The following is an 18,522-nucleotide window of genomic DNA, read 5'->3' as shown; positions in this document are numbered from 1 at the left end:
TAAGCACATCACTGCACCCCATCCCTTGGTGCACAGCCTCCTCAGGGGGTCCTGGCCCCAGTCTTGCGCCCTCTGCGCCATTGCTGTGATTCCTTGTGGCATATGTACCTTTGGTGACACATGAGAGAATTTTTTCTAGGAGGTGCCCAGATAAATATTTTTAAATAACTAGGTATTTATTTAATGTGTATTAAGGGGGAAAATGACTTAGCACAACATATTTGTGGTTTCTCTGCAATTATTGCTTAAGATAAGTCTAAAGTAATAGAAGTAAGTTATTTAAAGTTGATTTACAGAAAGATATTAAGCAAATAAAGTGTAAGTGACATAAGGATATGGCAAAAATTGGGGCAAAAATTTGGGATGTCGAATGACTGAAGCTTGGGACTTTCCTATGGACACGTGAGACCTGTACCCCCAAACACCAGTCAGTTCAGTTCTCAGGGTTCCCCTAAAGTGGAGTCAGAGACTCAGCCTGGAACACGCAGAGAACCATCTCATGCACTGTTTCTTTTCTCCCTCTGCAGATAGATCATCTTGAAGGGGAGGCCTCACAGGCGAGAGACGTGTTAAGGAGGAGGGCTTGGGGGGCCACCACCCACCCAGTCCAGGAAGTCTAGCAGTTGAACCCCATTCCAGCTCTGTGAAAAGTCCCCGAGAAGAGCAGAGACCAGGGCTTACTCGGGAGCCTCCAGTCTGGCCTCAGCCCAGGCGCCAGCTTCTCTGTGTCCCTGAGGAGAGGCAGCACCATGCTGGGCCCTCACCTTCCAACCCCACCCCTGGGGCCCAGCGAAGGCAAGTCCTCACCCTGCACATTTGGGCTTCCTGACGGGAGCTACAGGTGTCTGGCCTTGGAGGCCGAGGAGAGCGGCGGCGAGGAGGGCCTACAGGGAGAGGCGGGGCTCACGGACTTGGAGGAAAACGAAGTGGCCAGAAGGAGTGAGGACAATGCCTGCAGAGCCACCCAAGGGGCACCACAGCTTCCCAGACCCCGGGGCATCCAGTCACCCAGCTGCTCCAGGGAGGCACGAGGGGGTTCCCAGCATGACAACAGAGCCAGCCAGGACTGGGACACGGTGAAGGCCCAGCAGGTGATGACAGCCAGCCTCAGCCCCAGCCCTGGGCCCAGGGTTGCCCAGAAACCAGGTAAGCTCATGGCGCTTTTCCCCTGGACTGCCAGAGTCATGGGGGACCCCACAGGTGCTTAACACAGGCACTCCCGACCATATTTTCCCATGGTACACAAGAGACCATCAGAGTCCCACGGGCCTGCCCAGATTAACAGCTGTGGGGAGACAGGGGAGGCTGTGTCATACGTGTCATTCCAGCTGTACCACATCTAAGTCCACTCTTTTCTCTGCCAAAGAGGGCACGTGAGAAGGCAGCGAGAGAAAGCCACGTTATCATGCTTGGTTAAAAAAAGCCCATCACACGCTCTTGTCTGCCTTTTTTTTTTTTTTTTTTGCGGTTCGCGGGCCTCTCACTGTTGTGGCCTCTCCCGTTGCGGAGCACAGGCTCCGGACGCGCAGGCTCAGCGGCCATGGCTCACGGGCCCAGCCGCTCCACGGCATGTGGGATCCTCCCGGACCGGGGCACGAACCCGTGTCCCCTGCATCGGCAGGTGGACTCTCAACCACTGCGCCACCAGGGAAGCCCCTTGTCTGCCCTTTGATCATTCGTGGTAACAAATGACCTTAGAGTCTGAGCAACTGATGGGGCAGGACCACCTTGCTGAACGCACTAAGCGCCAACTACTTGCGGGGGCTGGGGATGCAGCACGGGGCGCAACAGATGTGGTCCCTGCCCTCGTGGTGCTTTGGAGGTAGAGACTGAGCCTTTGATCTAAACCGACCTCCTAATTTTACAGGTGGGAAAACTGAGGCCCAGAGTGAGGAAGAGACTGCTCCAGGTCACTCGGCCTGTCGGTGGCTGAGCCGAGCCCACATTCCTCATCCAGGCCTTGGTTTCCCATCTGTTAGAGGCGACAGAGGCACGTCACCTGGGCTGCAGTGATGACTCAGTGACATTGTGTAGGGGAGAGCTCGGTGTGCATGGCACAGGAGGAAGGAAGGAAGGGAGGAAGATCAATTTCCCACAGGCGGCAAGAGTCGGCAGGGCGGGACAGGGAAACCCACACTGAATCACCTCCACCGCTGGGTCCATGGCAACGCTGAAGGGGGTCCAGATGGGGAGGACATGAGCCGGGCCATGCTCGCTCAGGCGGGAGCTGCTGCCAGCAGATCCCGGGGGCGCAGGGCGTGCGGGGGACACAGGCCTGGGAGGGCTTGTGCGTCAGGAAACTGAAGGAGCACTTCATATCTGTGCAGGCGTCGCCGACACCCAGCCTGGCGTCTCACCAGCCTCCCACCCACTCCCTTTTCCGAAATAATTCTCTCCAGGCTCTGACCACACCCCACGGGCACCATTCCCCATCCCCGTGGCCCCCAGGTTTGGGTCACACAGGGAACCAGGCAGGAACAAGGAGGGGCCTTCAATGCATTTGGGGTAGGTAGGAGGAGGATCCCAGGGGGATCCAGCAGCCTTGAACTTGGAGACAGGCCTCCACACCAGAGTCGACACAAATCCAGGTCCCCTAGAGCTGGAAGCCTCAGGACCTGCTCCCTTCCCTCTCACAGACCATGGCTGGGGGTCAGGAGACATGGGTGCTGGTTCTGGACCTGATGCAACTAGCCAAGGCCCCAAAAATCCCTTCTCAGTTTCTTCATCTGTGAAAATAAAAATAGGAGCCCTATCTACCTCATAGAGCTATCGGGAGGTTGCAGGGTAATCTAGATAAACGTGTAAGGGATGTTGATAACAACTACAATGATCATTGTCAGCGCAACAATACAAGAGCTATTATTTGTTGAGCCCTCATGTGCCAAGTCCACTGTGCTAACAGCTTTGCACAGATCACTTCATTTAATCACATAACAATCCCCATAAGGGACATACTGTTACTGTCTCCATTATACAGAAGAGAAGACTGAGGCTCAGAGAATATAAGTGACTTGTCCAAGACTCATGGCTCGCAAGCTGCAAAGCCATGATTCAATCACAGTGTTTTGAATGTGGGGCTTTGCTCTTGGCTACCACTGTGCTCTGGATCTACACGGGCGAGAGTTGTCTGCTGACACCCTTGAGGGGAAGAGACCATATGTGGAGAAACTACCAGTACCGACTCCTGTTGGCTTCTCACACAGAGCTGGCCCATTTCATGGTATCTCATTCTTGTTGATCTTTCAAGGCAGCTATTATTCTCCCCATTGTACAGGTGAGGCAACTGAGGCTCAGAGACTTACGTCCCTTGCCCAAGGTCACAGTCAGCGCTGGAGCTGAGACTATGGTCTTGTTCTTCTTGCTCACAGTCTGGTTCATTCCTCTCTTTAACAACTAGCCAGATGGTTATCTAGTTCTGTCCTGAACATTTCTAGGGACAGAAGAGGTAGGAGTAACCTCAGGAGGATGGAGTGGGCAGGGGAGACTTCTCAGAAGTGGAGGCAGAAAGGAAGCTGGGTCTTGGGAGAGAGTAGAAACCCGGGTGGTCTTGGGTCAGAGCCTACACTGGCCTTTCTGCTCCCTTGAGAAAGGGAGTGGCCAGAGTCCCTTCTCTCTATGCGGAGATCTGGAGGGAAGGGGCCTGTGGCTGCCAGGTTATTAGCGGATTAGGGCGTCCTTTTAAAACTTCCTCCCGTTACTGCCAAAGGATTATAAGCATCTTCAGACAGTTACACCCATCCTTCCGCAATTATACCTGCCTCTCTTGAGTGCTCCCTGACAGTTTTAACTATGGGTCACGGCATCTTCTGCCTTGGGTATCCACCACTTGGGGTGGGTGGGTTTCAGTGACATTTTGCTCAGGCCTGAGTACAAGCTGAGCAGAACAGAAGGGGGTCCTTGGCAGGCTGGAGGGTCAGGGGATGCAAAGAGATGAGGTGGGCAGCAGCCTGCAGCTCAAGTTTCCTGCCATCAGCTGCTGCCAACTTGAGAGAAGATACGTGGGAAGGAAAGTGTCCCATAGGGCTACTCATCAGCGCTGGCTAGTCCATAGCTCACCAAGAGAGACCCACGCTGTACTTCCCACAAAGTCTCAGCTGGTCGTAACTGGCAGGGCTTATTGAGATTACTCTATAGATAATCTTGTGGAGATTCCTAAGTCCAGAGATGGCAAGTGAATTGTCCAAGGTCACACAGTAAGCTGGTGGCAAAGCTATAGCTGGAACCCAGAATTTCTGCCCCTCAATTCAGCTGCCAGGCCCTGTGTTAAATGCTTTGCATGGGTTCTTTCTTTTCATCCTCTAAACAACCCTCTGAAGTTCATAATTTTCTTATCTGTTTGACAGATGAGGAAACTAAGGCATAACAAGTTTAGGTGACTTGTCAAAGTATCAGGCCAGCGGGTGGAGGAGCTGAGATGTGAACCCTGGGAGGTCTGGCCCATGCTTTCAACCACCCTCTGTGCTGCCTTGTCTCCATGGAGACAAGGCAGCAGGCTGTGTTCTTCCACCCACCTGGGGCTGGGGAAAGGTTGTTCAGACTCTGAGGGATGGTGGACAAGCCATACCCCTTCCTCCTTGGAGACACTCAGGGAGACCTGGGACCCACTGCCAATCCAGCCCCTCCTCTGCCCCTGGCTTTGGGATTCCCACCTTCCCTCCTCTCCAGGCCATTGTTCTGGAGGTCCAGGTTATCTGGAGAATGTGGAGACCTTTCCAACTCTACTGGACACTGCCCCAAGCCTTTGGGGTGGAGATAGGGGTGTGGACCTGGGTTGTCAGAGGAGCCCTGCCCCTGGCCATGTCTATCTTGCTGAGGCAGAGGAGTCAGTACCCATGATGAGAGCTGATCCCTGGGCCAAGGACAAGGCCCCTGCTCCTCAGGCCCGTGGAAAAGAGGGCAGACAGAAAGGCAAGGTGCTGCCCACTCTCCCTCCCCCCACCCCCCGACCACGGTGACTCTAATAGGGGTGATGGTGTAGGAGCAGGGCTCACAGGTTCTCATAGACCTCACACGTGTACCCACACATACTTGCTCACACTCCCTACAAACACACGTGTATGCACAATGATATCTACACACCATGTTCTTATGCAAATGCTCATGTGTATATATTCACAACTGCACACACATGCATGCTCTCAGACACCAACACACCCGTGCATGGGGTAGACATTGGCACACACCCTCCCACAGATGCCCCTCTCATCCATGCATGCTTAACTTTCACATGTGGACACATGTGTCAGATTTGCATACATAGCAGTCCCACCTGAAAACATACAAGCACACATATTCCCTCCCTTAGGTACAGGTTAAAAGCATGTTCCTTTCTCCATTTTCTTTTGCTCACACACCTACACTGTGCAATCTCTCTTGCATGCACACACTCTCTCCTACAGGCATATCCACTCTGCACACCCACTGTCACATACCCACATACAGACCGAACCACTTTCTGTCCTTCCTTTCCCCCATCTCTTTCACTTTCATACCCACCCACACAGTAATCCTAGCCTCCCTCCCTCTCTCTCTCTCTTTCTCTCTCCCACACAGTTTGTTTCCTGGTTTCTCACAGGCTGGGCTATAGCACGTGCACTCACAGAGCAGGCAATACCCTGCCTGATGCCAATCCCCAGGACCCCTTCAGTGCCCACCTCCACCCCCCCCCCACTGTCACCTGGGGCAGCCCCAGCACAGGAGCAGCCACCGGGTCAGAGGGATTCTCTGAAGCCATGAAGCCAAGCAGAGGGTCAGCAGCCAGGGAGGGTTTGTCCCTTCTGTCACCTGACCCCATGCACTCTAAGCCCACCCACTGGGGACAGGGGACGTCTCAAAATCAGGCCACTTACACCTCTGCATTTCACAGAACCTTGGGTGAGTGGGCTTACATCAGCACATTTCTAACTTCCTCTAGCAGAAATCTAAACACAGAACCTTGATATAAAGGACACAAAAGTGGAACCACCCTGGTTAAAGGGGTGGGGTACTTGGAACCCAGGGAAACTTCGGTGAAAACCCAGGACAGCGTTTTTCCACGTGCTTTGTTGGGGGCGTGAAAGGTGCTTCTTATCAGCCCACTTTCCAAGCCCATTGCTAGCCCCTCCACCACTGGGAGGGAGCATGTGATTGTGGAAATCTTGACTTTTCACAGCATCCCCACTAGATTCTGATGCACAATGACCCTTGCCATGGGGCTCTGAATGTCACTGCCCTTGTTGTTGCTGGCCCACTAGTTAGGACAGTGGATGGCCCCAGACTGCCTGGGAGGTGACAACCTTCCTCAACCTCTATTTGCCAAGGCCTACTTAGGCAGTCCTACCTGCCTAAGTCCTAGACAGTTATTCTAGTTACTGGGGCTGAGAAGGGAGAGGACGGGCCTAAGAGGGTACTGCATCTGGGTCTGAAAGGAAATGGGCTGGGGAGATGGGAGGTGGTGTCAGTTATGGGGACTCACAAAGACAGACTTAAAATGGGGTTAGTGGGAAGGATAGAGAAAAGAGGGGGGCATGAAATAGATGGGAGAGACATGAAGAAACTGAGTGAAATAGCAAGCAGAAGGATTCAGGGACCCATCGAGAGACACAAAAATTGAGGAGGAAACAGAGAGACAGACAATCAGGCAGCAGAGAGTGAGGCCAGGGAGAGGAAAGAGGCAGAGAGAGGGGACCCGAGGGGAGATGGGAGGCCTAGCCCGTGGAGGAGGGAGTCGCACCTCCGAGGGCTGGGCGGGGCGGGCGGGAAGGGCGGCGCTAGGGCCCCGGGGAGCGAGCGGCAGGAGCGTGGCTCGCCAGCCCGCCCAGCCCTCCCGGCTCCCGGTCCCGGAGCAGCCTGCTAGGCGGTGGAGTGGGCTGTGGCGGAGGTTAGGAGGGGGCGCCAGGCGCGGGGGGGGGGGGGTGTCGGCGGGGGTCTCGATCGGGGCGGGGCGCGCTGACGGACGTGGCCAGGTGCGCGGAGGTGGTGGCGCCGGTGAGCTCGGGGACCGCGCGCGGAGGCTGGAGGTGAGTGAGGGGCGCCGGCCGGGCAGGGGTGCCGGTGCCGAGCGAGCCTCGCCCCTTCCCACCTGTGCCGGTCTAGGCGCCGCCCATGTGGAGGTGGCACGTCTGGGCTCCAGTCCCCACACGCAGGGTGACCTTGGCTGAGTCGCTGCTACACTCTGGGCCTCAGTTTCCCCACCTGTACGGTGGGGTGGAGGCGGGGACCTGGGGAAATCTCGAAGCTCCGCGGCAGCTCAGCAGCGCGCCCCGAAGCCGGGCTGCGTGGGAGCTCCAGCCCTCGAGCCCCAGCCCGCAAGCAGATCGCGGCCGGGTCAGCCGCGGGCTGGCGGGCGGGCGACAGCCGGAGGTCTGCGTCCCCCGGCCCGCTCTGGGGAAGGGGGAAACGGCTTGACTCCGGGAAGTGGCGGGTTGGGTTCTGCCGGGGGTTGACCAACATGGGCAGCTGTGGGGCAGCGGGAACGGCGTGTGCTGGGCCCGGGCCCTCACCCCTTACCGCGGGCGGGGCTCCCGGGTCCGGCTGCGCGGGCGAGGCACGCAGGACGCGGAACCCGCAGACCGCGGGGAACACCAGCGCGAGCCCCACCTGGGGAAATCGAGGCCTTTCCTGAGTGCCTAAGGGGGAGAGGGGGACCTGTCCTAAGGACTCTACACCGCATTCTCACAGTTTGCCCAGTCTGCCAGGGTGAGCGCGGAGGCCCTAGAGGTGAAGGGCGGGGCTCCTATCTAACCACTACACCGTGGAATCGGGGGCTCCATCCAGAGCCCGGACAGGACCTTTCTGAGAACTCGGGAGAAAAGGTCTCCCTCCTCCCCACCTCCACCCCAAGTTATAGGCTAACTCTGGATGGGGACAGGACCTCCCGTGTTCCATGCCTGGGTTGTTCACAGGGACAAGAGCCAGTGGGGAAGCAGCACGCGCCCCAGTCCCCGTCCTACGCTGAGTGGCAGGTGGCACTGGAGTAAACCACCTTGCTCTGTGATCTTGGGGCAAGCCTCCTGCCCTCTCTGGCTCCCAGTGAGAGGGTGGGCGGGTGGCCCCTGAGGGGCTAACTGCGTTGGAGACAGCAGCACTGGTAGTGGCTGTAGTGGCAGTCGGAGGTTGTCCCAGCCCTGTCATGTTGCACGATTAGGATGAGATAGGATGCTGCTCAGAGGGACCAGGGCATGCTGGGGTAGGGGGCTGGGAGCCTTGCTGGTGCCAGCCTGACTGTCACCACCCCCGGGCCTGGCCCCCACCCTGTGTTGGGGGACAGCACCACAAACAAACTGATGTCCTCCTCCCAGTGCTTTGCTGTGTTATCTCAGGCAGTGGAATGGGACCTCAAGGGAGGTGAAAATACTTTGTTTGCTTGGGAGGTGGGGGAACACCTGCCTCCGTCTCCCTGTGGGATCTTGGGTTGGTGCCTCTTCCTCTCTCTCCTATCTGTACAACGAGGGGAACGGACTAGGATCATTCTGGTTTGATATTCAGAGAACTTCCCAAAAGCAAACTGTTTGCTGCTATGCTACCTTGGCTCCCCATCGCCACTTTGCAGGCCTTGAAACGGCTCCCCCCACTCCCCGCCCCCAGACTAGTACCTAAATTAAACTGTGGTTGGAATCAGCATTTACATTATTAAAATAAGGCCTTTTAACTCCTTCCCTCCCTTGTTATCTGTTGCCTTTCCTCTAAGGTAAAAAAAATAATAATAAAGCAAAAAGAAAAAAATCCTGTGGCATTCGGGGCCTGGTTCCCAACTGATCCCTAGCCTCTGCAGTCAGCACTTTATCTAATCTCCCCATTTTAGAGTTGGGGAGACTGAGGCCGGGGAGGGGAAGAGATTTGCTCAGGGTGGTTCTGTGAGGAGAAGGCAGCAGAGAGCCCCCTTTCCTTGGGACAGAGCAGCTCCTTGACAAGCAGGAGGGGCCAGTGTGGCAGAGGAGCGCCTGGAGAGATGGGAGAAGCACAGGAGGAACCTTTTCTCCATCTCCTCTCTACCCCTAGTCGTGCTCTATCTCCCTGGATGACACGTGTCTCCCTGAGCCCACTGCACAGCCCTGGGCGCTGGGATGGGCAGGGGTCATCACACTTTCTCCACCCGCCAGGGCTGCTATCCCACAAGGCTGAACACACCTCCAGACCTAGGGGCCCGGCCTGGGAGGCACCTTTTCCTTCAGGGCAGCTCCCAGGCCTCCAGACATGAGCTCATCGGAGATGCTGATGCCAGGAAGGGAGGGACAGAGGGGGAAGCAGGCTGGGCTGCCCAGAATGGGGCACCAAAGGCCCCTGGGGCAGTGGAGGGACGCTGTTGTCAAGGACTGGCAGGCTCTGGCCCCACTGTAGTGTGAAGGCAGGGACAAGATAGGCCAACAGAGGGTCAACTGGGGTGGGGATGGGGACAGGCCAAGTGCTCTGGGCCGTAGTACAGAGTTGCAGGTGCTAGACCGACCTCTGCGACTTGCTTGCTGTATGACCTTGGGTGAATCCCTTGCCCTCTATGGACCTCAGTGTCCCTGTCTAGCAATGGGGTGCGTGGATCCTTAGGCGCTGGGGTTACAATAGTGAACAAGATAGACTGGTCCCTGCCCTCAAGATTGCTCTTTAATTGGGGAGATAGACAAGAAAAAGGGAAGCAAAGAAATCAGCAAGATAGTTTCAGATAGATAAAAGTAGCCTGAAAAACAAACGAAAAGCCACATTGCTAAGATGAAGAGCACTTAGAGGGGTTCTTTGTCTTGGTGGTTAGGGAAGGCCTCTCTCTGGAGGTGGCGTTGGATCAACACCCTGAATGTTATTTGAAGGTGTGGTCATGGCTGCCTTTGTGGAGCTGGCATGTCCAGAACTTGGGTCTAGAAGAATGGGAGGGATTTGGTTGGGAGAAAGGGTGTTTCAGAGGCTGGTGAAAGGTCTAAACTAAGAGCTGGGGGAAGGGAGTGGGGTGGGCATTGGCTGTAGGTTATGAAAATGCCTTCATTCCTCAGGGCTTCAGGCTGTCCACCCAAAGGAACCCAGGCCTGTGATCTGGTCACAGGGGCAGCTGGGCTCTACCAGGCGCGCGCGCGCGTGTGTGTGTGTGTGTGTGTGTGTGTGTGTGTGTGTGAGAGAGAGAGAGAGAGAGAGAGCTCAGAGTCCTTTGTGAACTGTCCCTGGACACTGTGGCTCAATTGCTACCCAGTGTGGCCAGAGGAGAAGTCAATGTGGGGACAGCCTCCAGGCCCTGTAATTCCAGAGGCTCACAAAAGCCCTCTCTCTCCGAAATGAAATCTTTACCAACTGGCCGCTGCCTGAAATTCCATCATCCTAGCTTCATCTTTTCCACTCAGTGAGGCAGTATAGTATAGTGCTGTGTTGACCCTACCCTACCCTACCCTTCTCTGTCCAGCCTCCGAGGGCTGCTGCAGGTGACGCAAAATTCGGTCTACTCCTGTGCTAGCTGTTTCCCGCGTGTCTAATACACAGATCCTGTGGTTGGACCCCTGGATTCTCTCCCCAGCTTGCTGGGAGATCTTGAGTGTGTTATATAACCTCTCTAGGCTTTTGTTTCCTCATCTATAAAATAGAAACAATAACAGACCCTACCTTGTACTGTTGTTCTGAAAATTAAATGAGATGATAAAAATAACTATTACCTATTAAATAGTATTATAATGTTTTGATCTCTGTTAAAATAGCAAGCCCTGGAGAAGAGGGACACTCGCTGAAGACTCATATCTCAGTATATGTTACTTTTTGACGTTTAGCCAGGAACAGGTTTGATAGTGGGAGGATGGGCACAGTATGGTGGAAAAGGGCCTGGATCGAGCTTCAGGAATGGGTACTTGAACCTCCAGCCTTAGCCAACAAGCTGGTGGTCTTGGACAAATCATTTGCTTCCTCTGGGGCTCAGGCTTTGGTTCTGAGCTACCATGAAATGGACTAAGAAGGATATAAGGGGATCGTGAGTGTGAAAGAGCTCGACAGACGCGAAAGCCACTGGGCTGGCGGGAAGGGTGGTCAGCAGGGTGGGTCAGGAAGGGGCAGGAGAGTGGGCTGACGTGAGACTCCTGCATGTCGTCCTCCGGAATAAAATCTTTTGGAGACAAAGAGTGTTCGATAGGTAAAAGCCAAAGTTCTTGAAAAATAGTTCACATTTATGGTAACTTACTATGTGCCAGGGTGTTTTACGTTCTTTACACGTCACCAACTCTATGAAGTAAGTCCTGTTATCATCAACATTTTACAGATGGGAAACTGAGGCACAGAGAGGTTAAGTGAGCTTCCCAAGGTCACACAGTGGTAACTGGCCAGGTTCAAACCTAGGCAGTCTGGCCTCTAAGCCCATGTGCTTAACTCCTGCACAACATGCTCTCTCCTGCCTTAGGTGGAGTGCCAGAGGCTCAGAGGGGCCAAGCCACGTGCTTAATAACACACCTCTTTGCCCTTTGATCCTCATCATCTCTGCCCCTCAGGTGCTGGAAGGGGGAGCCTCACTGGGTCTGGGGCCTGGGGTTCTGAGGTTGACCCTTGAGCCAGCTCAGCCTCTTATCTTCTCCCCTCATCCCCTGGGAGTAGGTCAGGGAGGATCATGTGTGCCCTGGGAATGCTGTGGGCAAAGGAGGCTCTGCCAGGGCCTGACAAGTGAGCGTCATTAGTGTCGTGAAGCTTGAGTGGATCCCAAGAGCCTGAGCTGTAATAAACTGTCATGGAGTCTGGCATGACTCTCTTCACTGTACGGACGGGGTAAACTGAGGTCAGAGAGTCCAGGGACAGGCCCAAGCCCACACAGCCTCCCTGAGTCTCCTGTACTGCCTTCTGGGCTGCTTAGGACTTGTGGGTTTCGTGACGATATGGGACTTGGGGACCCTCCCACCAATCTCCAAGGTGGCCCCTGGTCTCAGCCAGGACGTGGTTCCTAATATGTACCCTTTAGGAGGGCACATGAAGTTGGGGGATGGGGAGGGCGCTGATTAAAAAATAGACCGTCACGCGCATGCGGAACAGGCCTGCCACCACCCAGCTTGAGCCAGTTGGCTCCCCTATGCCCAGCTGCCAGGCCCCACTCAGGGCTCCTGCTGGGGGCCCCGCCCACCCCAACCCTGGCTCTGGGCCTGAGGCTGGATGCTCCCAGCCACCTCCTCTCCTCTCCTCCTCCACCCCTGCCCCGCCTCCAGCCAGATGGTGCCCTCACTGAGTCTGGGTGGGCCTGTTGGCTTTAAGCTGTGCCACGGGGGGTCTGGCGTCACCACACACTGGCTGTGTGGCCTTGAATGAGGCCCTTTCCCTCTCTGGGCCTCAAACATGGATGAGTAGAGCTACCAGTTAAAGCTCTTTCTAGCTTTCAGAGCCTTTCCCAGATTCTACCTCTCATTTAGACCCGACAAACAGCGCTCCCCATTCAGAGAGGTGATATGACCTGTGAAGGCCACTCAGCTGGAGCGTAGCAGAGCAGAGCGTTAGACCCACATAATCTTGCAAGTCCTGGTCCTTTACAACTTCTCCAGGGTGAGCGAGGTCACTGGGAAACGTGGAGGTAGATGTCAGCACTGGTTTTATTCATTTATTCCCTCATTCGGTCAGGAAATGTTTATTGAGCCCAGCTATGGCCTAGGCACGGGGGCAGGAACATAGCAGAGAAATGATAGCCAAGGTCCCTGCCCGGCGGGACCTCCTTACCATGGGGCAGGGCAGACTGACACTAAAACAAATGACGATGGAATTACAAATCTCATGAGAGTTTGGAGGAGAGATAGAGAGGGTGCTGTGGCAGAGGAATGTGACCTCCCAGGATAGGCGCACCCTCCCTGAGACCTGTAAACGTATCTGAAGGAGGAGAAGTATGGCCAGAAAGGGGCAACGGAGGGGTATGGGAGGAAAGGGTTCTAGGCAAAAGCAGCAGCCAGTGCAAAGGCCCTGAGGTGCGAAGTGCTTGGTTCCTGTCTGAGCACTTGAAGGAAGGCCAGCGTGGCTGGCGTGTAGGGAGGGCAAACACCACGAGGGGAGCTGCAGCCTGGCATGGAGGGGCAGTGGGGCTAGTCATGCAGGGCCTGGAGCCTGCAAAGGGGTTTGAGACCAAGCCTAGGAAGGAGGAGCTGTTCCTAGTGTTGGTCTTAGAGGCTGATCTTGCCTCCTTTCTTTTCTGCTTTCCTTCCGATGCCCATCCTGATAGTGCAGTGGGCCCCCCCGCGCACTCCCCCAGCCACTTCTCAGTATGACTGAATGCAGAGTGCTCAGACCTCATCTTCCTCTGTCTGGATCTTGTTTGCATTTTAATAGCCCCCTGTTTCATCCTGCCTTCCAGGAGGGTACCAGCCCCTCGGGCCTCAAATGCAAACTGATGAGGGCATGATTTTGAGCAAGGGGCTGCAGTCACTTCAGCTGAGCGCCTCTGTTCCGGTGGATTCTTATTTCCTCTTATGGCTTGTGGGAGCCTGTGGACCCCAGGAGGTTCAGCTTTTGGCTGAATGAAGGCCCGCCCCCCGGGCCGACTCCTGCTGCCTGAAACTGCTGTCTGTCCCCTGTCCCACTCCAGCCACCTCCATTCAACCCCAGAGCCCCTCTAGGACCAAGCCCCAGGAGGATTCAGGAGGCCTGTGTTCTGAGCCTAGCTCTGCTGTATGCTTTCGGGCACATCCCTTTTCCTTTCTGGGCCTCGGTTTCTCCATCTAGTTTATAAGGAAATACACTAGTTTTTCTGTACTCATGGTATGGCAATCATGTATGCAATATCAGCGTCACCCAGAAGCTTCTTAGAAATGCAGACTCTGAGGCCGCACCCCAGACCTCCTGAATCAGAATCTGCAATTTAACAACAACCCTGAGTAACTACTATGTACATTAAAGTATGAGAAGCGCTAAGTCAGTCATTTTTCAACTTAAAAAAGTTTTTTTAATCAAAAGCTATAGAATCTTCTTCTCTCTCCAAAGTCTTACAGATGAAAACACATTAAGAGGGGAACCGCCCACTCTGTTCATCACATGACTGGGGGTGGGGATCGTGGGGTATGGGCTAGGGGCACGGGCTTTATTGGGATGGGCATCAGAAGGGAGGAGGAAAAGAAACAGCCCCAGTGGGCGAGGGTGGGTGGTGCCCCGTCTCCTCAGGCCTCTCCTGACCGGGTGCCCCCAGGAGCCCTTTCAGCTCAGACCTCCAGGGTCATCAGTTTGATGGGTTTGGAAAGGTGGGCCTGAAGAAAGGGCGCCTGATGGGCCACAGTCTAGCGATGCCTTTTCCTGCTTGTCCCCATCTTGGTGTCCTCCTCTCTCTTCCCTGAGAAATCCCTGAAAGGGTAGCTGGTGCTATTCTTAGCATGACAGGATGGCGAGCAGAGAATGTGCTAGTGCATTATTTATGCCTCTGAGTCAACAGGATTGCACTCAGGTCTCCCAGAACACGGCCCTCCCCAGCGGCCTTCATCAGTGTCTTCCCAGGACCCGTGACCCATCCCTCTGGCCCCGAGCATCTCTGCTCTGTGCATCCAGCCCCCACGCTGGGAAATGGGTCATGAAAGACAATGATGAGCTGGGATCAGGAAGAAGTTCGAGACGACATCTCATTTCTCACCCATTCGGGTGCGTATTAATCGAGCCTACGACACGTGGTAGGTGTGGGTGCCCTGATGACCGCTTTGTGGGTTCCTGCCTTCCAGGAGCTCACACTTCAGCCTGCAAGTTAGTGGCGCTCCAGCATTGCAGAAGCGTGGGTACCAGGCGAGATGCTGGGTACTTTGCACAAAAGACCTTATCCTCACAATCACCCCGAAGGATAGGAATTAGGAGACCCCTTCGCAGAGGAGGAAACTGAGGCTTAGCATAGACAAGGTAGTGATCTGCTCAGGTGGGATCTGGACTCAGGTTGGCTGGAACAGAAACACCATTCCAGATCAAACGGTAGCATGGAGCATAAGGGCTTTGGGAACCCCCTGCCCTACCCAGTGAGAAGGGTATTTCAGCTGGAAGGAAATTAACCGGCTGAGGTTGTCCCATTGTCAGCGAACCCCAAGTGACTGGAAAAGTCAGTGCACCTGGAGTGGAAGGACTGTGTTTGCTGTGTACACAGTGCACACTGTGGGCTGGGCTGTGACAAGGCCCCGGGGTGGCGCATCTAACGAAGCTGGCCCAAGGACTCTGGCTGGGAGCCAAAGACCTGTGTTCTGTGAGATTCTGGCCAGGCCCCTTGACCTTTCTCTGCCTCAGTTTTCTAGTCTTTAAAATAGCATCACAATCCCTGCTCTACTTCTTTCTCTGACGGATGTGAAGCTGCTAGGAAAACTATAAACGTGTGTGCATGTTCAAGGCTGGTGTATGATCACTACGTGGAATTACTTATGTAAACATATTTTCTCAAACTTATTTTTTGTTGACGTGGGTCTATCTGCCAGCCTATGTTCCAAGCATTTCCCTCTATGTTCATTTAATTATAAACACATTTATAAAATCATGAGCTCTAAAGCCCCCTGGGTCCCCAACCTAGCTGTGCTTCAGAACCCCTCAGGGAGACTGTTAATGTGCATACTCCGTGGTCCTGGGTCTGGGGCGGAGCCCAGGAATCGGCATGTTGGACACACTCCCTGAGAAATTCTGCCACACCCACAGGTTTCCGATCTGGGCCAGAGAGGGGACAGGACTCGCCTGAGGCCTCGCGATGCGTTGGAGACCAGGTTGCAACTAAAACCCAGGCCTGAAGCTCGCAGTCTGGCCTTTTCCTTCTACTCATCAGCTGCCCCCTGAGCTCCCTAAAGGCATGAAGCCAGGGATGCGGATGACTGTGACGAGCGATGATGCCAGTAGCGGCTGATCCTGTTTACAGCGCTGTGCTAGGCATTTTCCATGGCTTTTCTATTTAACTGCAGTAGGGGTAGAAAAGGGGACATGCTCCACAGCAACGTGCTCCCTTGGGACATTTGAGCAGCAGGTGGCCGATTTTAATGTAGCCCTGGAAATGGGAAACCATGACTGAGGTGCAGAGATATGGAGAAGTGAATTTGAAACCACGCCATCGGGGCACTTGCCCTCCAGGCAAGGGTGGTCTGGTAACTCAGAGACAGGGCAGGCTGGCAGGAGGGAGACACATATGTCCGCTCATAAGGTGTGTACCCGCTGCACGTGCATCTGCGTCAGTGTGCCACCTGAGTACCTGTGTGTCTCCACATGCATACCGACGGGTGCTATGCGTGCACACACGGGTGTGTAGGTTCTTCCCCCTCTACGGGTGCACACGCAAAGAGCACCTTTGTGTGTGGGTGTGTGTGCAGAGGAAGATATACTATTGCTGGCTAGGCTCTCACCAGCATGAGGGAGCTGTCCAGAATGTGCGTGTTGCAGGGTGTGTGTGTGTGCGTGTGCGCACAGGCACAAATGGTTGCAATGCAGGGGGATCCCCGAGACCCTGCAGGCCACTAGAAAGACCACTAGAGAAGCTGGTTTCCTTATTCACGTCCCACCTCCACATCACGTGCACCATCCTCAACCTGCCAGGTGCGAGCCTGCCTAGGGACCTTAGCACTAGCTGTTCCCTTTGCCTGGTCTTTCCTCCCCTAGAAATGCACAAGCCTCACTCCCTCACCTTCTTCACTTCTTCACTCCGATGGGACTTCTCAGTGATGCCTCCTTTGATTACCTTATTCACCTTTGCACACCACTCCCCACCCTGTGCAGTCTGTATATCTCCCACCCCTGCTTTATTTTTCTCTACAGAATTTATTATAGAATAAGATTATAGATATATAATATAATAAGATAATATAATAAGATTATAGAAATAGTCTGATTTTTTGGCTCCCGTGCTAGAATGCAAGCAGGGCTTTATCTGTTTCTCTTCATGGCTGTGAACAGTGCCTGGCCCTTAGTTGGTGTGCAATAAATATCAGTTGAGTGAATGAGTTCATACACCACCTATACTTGTTTTCTTTAAATTGTCTAACTTTTGTTGCTGAAATATCCACTTTTACCTCTCCCTAAGCAGTACTATACCTTTGATGGATTTATTATCCTCCTTTTCTAATACACGTGTGAAATTTACATAACTAGTAAGATGTTATTAAGTATCAGGGTGCCACTTAAATCCTTTTGCTCCCACTAGAGGTGTGGGGGTACCACACTCTAGGAATCACTGGTCCAGGCCAATCCCTTCTCTGAAACAAACACATGGACAAACTGAAACCCAAAGAGGGTCAGGAACTAGTCCAGCATCTCACCCAGATTGTGACAGAACAGACTGGAACCAAATCCCCTGACCTCCAGCCTGCTTTCCTTTTGCAGTTCGAGGGACAAGGGGACGGTTCAGCCTCCCTCTGGCTGGAGACTCCTCCAGCTGGAGGGGAGCCACACATGCCTGGTAACCGGCGAATGGCATGAGGGGATGGCAGGGTCGGTAGCCTCCTGCCCGCTCAGGACCACAGCACCCTCCTGGCTGCAGGACTGCGTACTGAGTGGTGGGAGCCTTGGCCATACCTTCCCTCCCAGGAGTCTTGGGTCTGGGGCCATCCAAGGGGGCCTGGGTGCTCACATCCAGTAAGAGGCAGACCTGGTATTCAAACCTGGTTCTCTCCTGCTACAGCACAGTTAGCTAGAGGTTGACACCGGGGTTCCCTTGCTGAGAGGATGCTGGAGGGGGAGGGGAAGGTTGGGCTGTGCCTGACTATGAGCAGAAGAGGGAGACCAGCCCCAGAGAGGGCTGGAGAAGGGAGGGAGACAGACAGCGCCCTAGCCTGGTACAGTTATACAAAGGTAGGTTTGTGCAAAAGGCTGAAGTTAAATCCCCCTCAGGTGTGCACAATGCTTTCTGCCATAGAAATAATTTGTGCATCTCATTTGCTCAGCAGTGACTCTGCAAAGCAGCTATACTCATCCCTGGTTTACTGATGAGGAAGTTGAGACTCAGAGGTGAGGTGACTTACTAAAGGTAGCCCGCACAGGATGCTTTGTTGAGCAGGACGTGGGAAGGGAACAGGCTGCACCTCTGGTTGGATTTGGTAAAGGAGGGCTGTCTGGGGGAGGACAGACAGGCTGAATAGATATGGGAGTAAGAGGCAGGAGTGGAGAGGGTAGACCACTCACTGGCCAAACTACTTTCGCGAATCATAAAACCTTTCTGAGCCTCAGTTTCCTCATCTGTAAAATGGGTATGACAGTACTTCCAGTTCACAGCTTGCAAAGATAAATCAAAACATAATGTGATAATGCCTGGAACATAAGAAGCGCTCAGTAAACAACAACCTGAGTAGTAAAAGTGAAGGGCGCCCAGCCTCTGGCGAGTTTGCCCTCGGAGGTCACCTGCCACAACCGAAAGATTCTCAGCACCTTTCCCAGCACCTTCTTCAGCAGATATGAGTGACTCTGAGAACAAAAGAGGGTTGAGAGGCCTGGGGGAGCGGTGAGGGGCTGCAGGCAGCTCGTCTATCCCAGGGCCTGGCAGTGAGGATGCCTCAGGGAGAAGCAGCAGCGTCCCCATCCCCGCCCCAGCCCAGGATGGGGCTCTGCTCTACAGGGTGGGGAGGCGAGCTGGGACTGCAGCGTGCTGGGGCCGTCATTATCATTCCTCCAGCATTTTTTTCTCCCCGTTATTTATTT

At 54.4% G+C, this 18,522-nt stretch overlaps 1 protein-coding gene across 1 annotated transcript in view; it reads left to right on the top strand.

Annotated features, from left to right (window-relative positions):
• Positions 1 to 749: 749 nt before the first annotated feature.
• The window catches only part of SYNPO (synaptopodin), a gene marked incomplete at its 5' end in the record, with an annotated part of 34,643 nt that continues 16,870 nt past the window's right edge, over positions 750 to 18,522 (top strand). The window contains one exon of the mRNA XM_082835340.1: positions 750 to 1,146. Coding sequence (XP_082691466.1) covers positions 750 to 1,146 — 397 coding nt within the window. The remainder of the gene's footprint in view (positions 1,147 to 18,522) is intronic.

The sequence above is a fragment of the Leucopleurus acutus genome, assembly GCF_964270905.1.
Source record: "Leucopleurus acutus genome assembly, chromosome: 3".
Lineage (NCBI taxonomy): Eukaryota > Metazoa > Chordata > Mammalia > Artiodactyla > Delphinidae > Leucopleurus > Leucopleurus acutus.
This window is presented reverse-complemented; position numbering and strand designations above follow the sequence as displayed.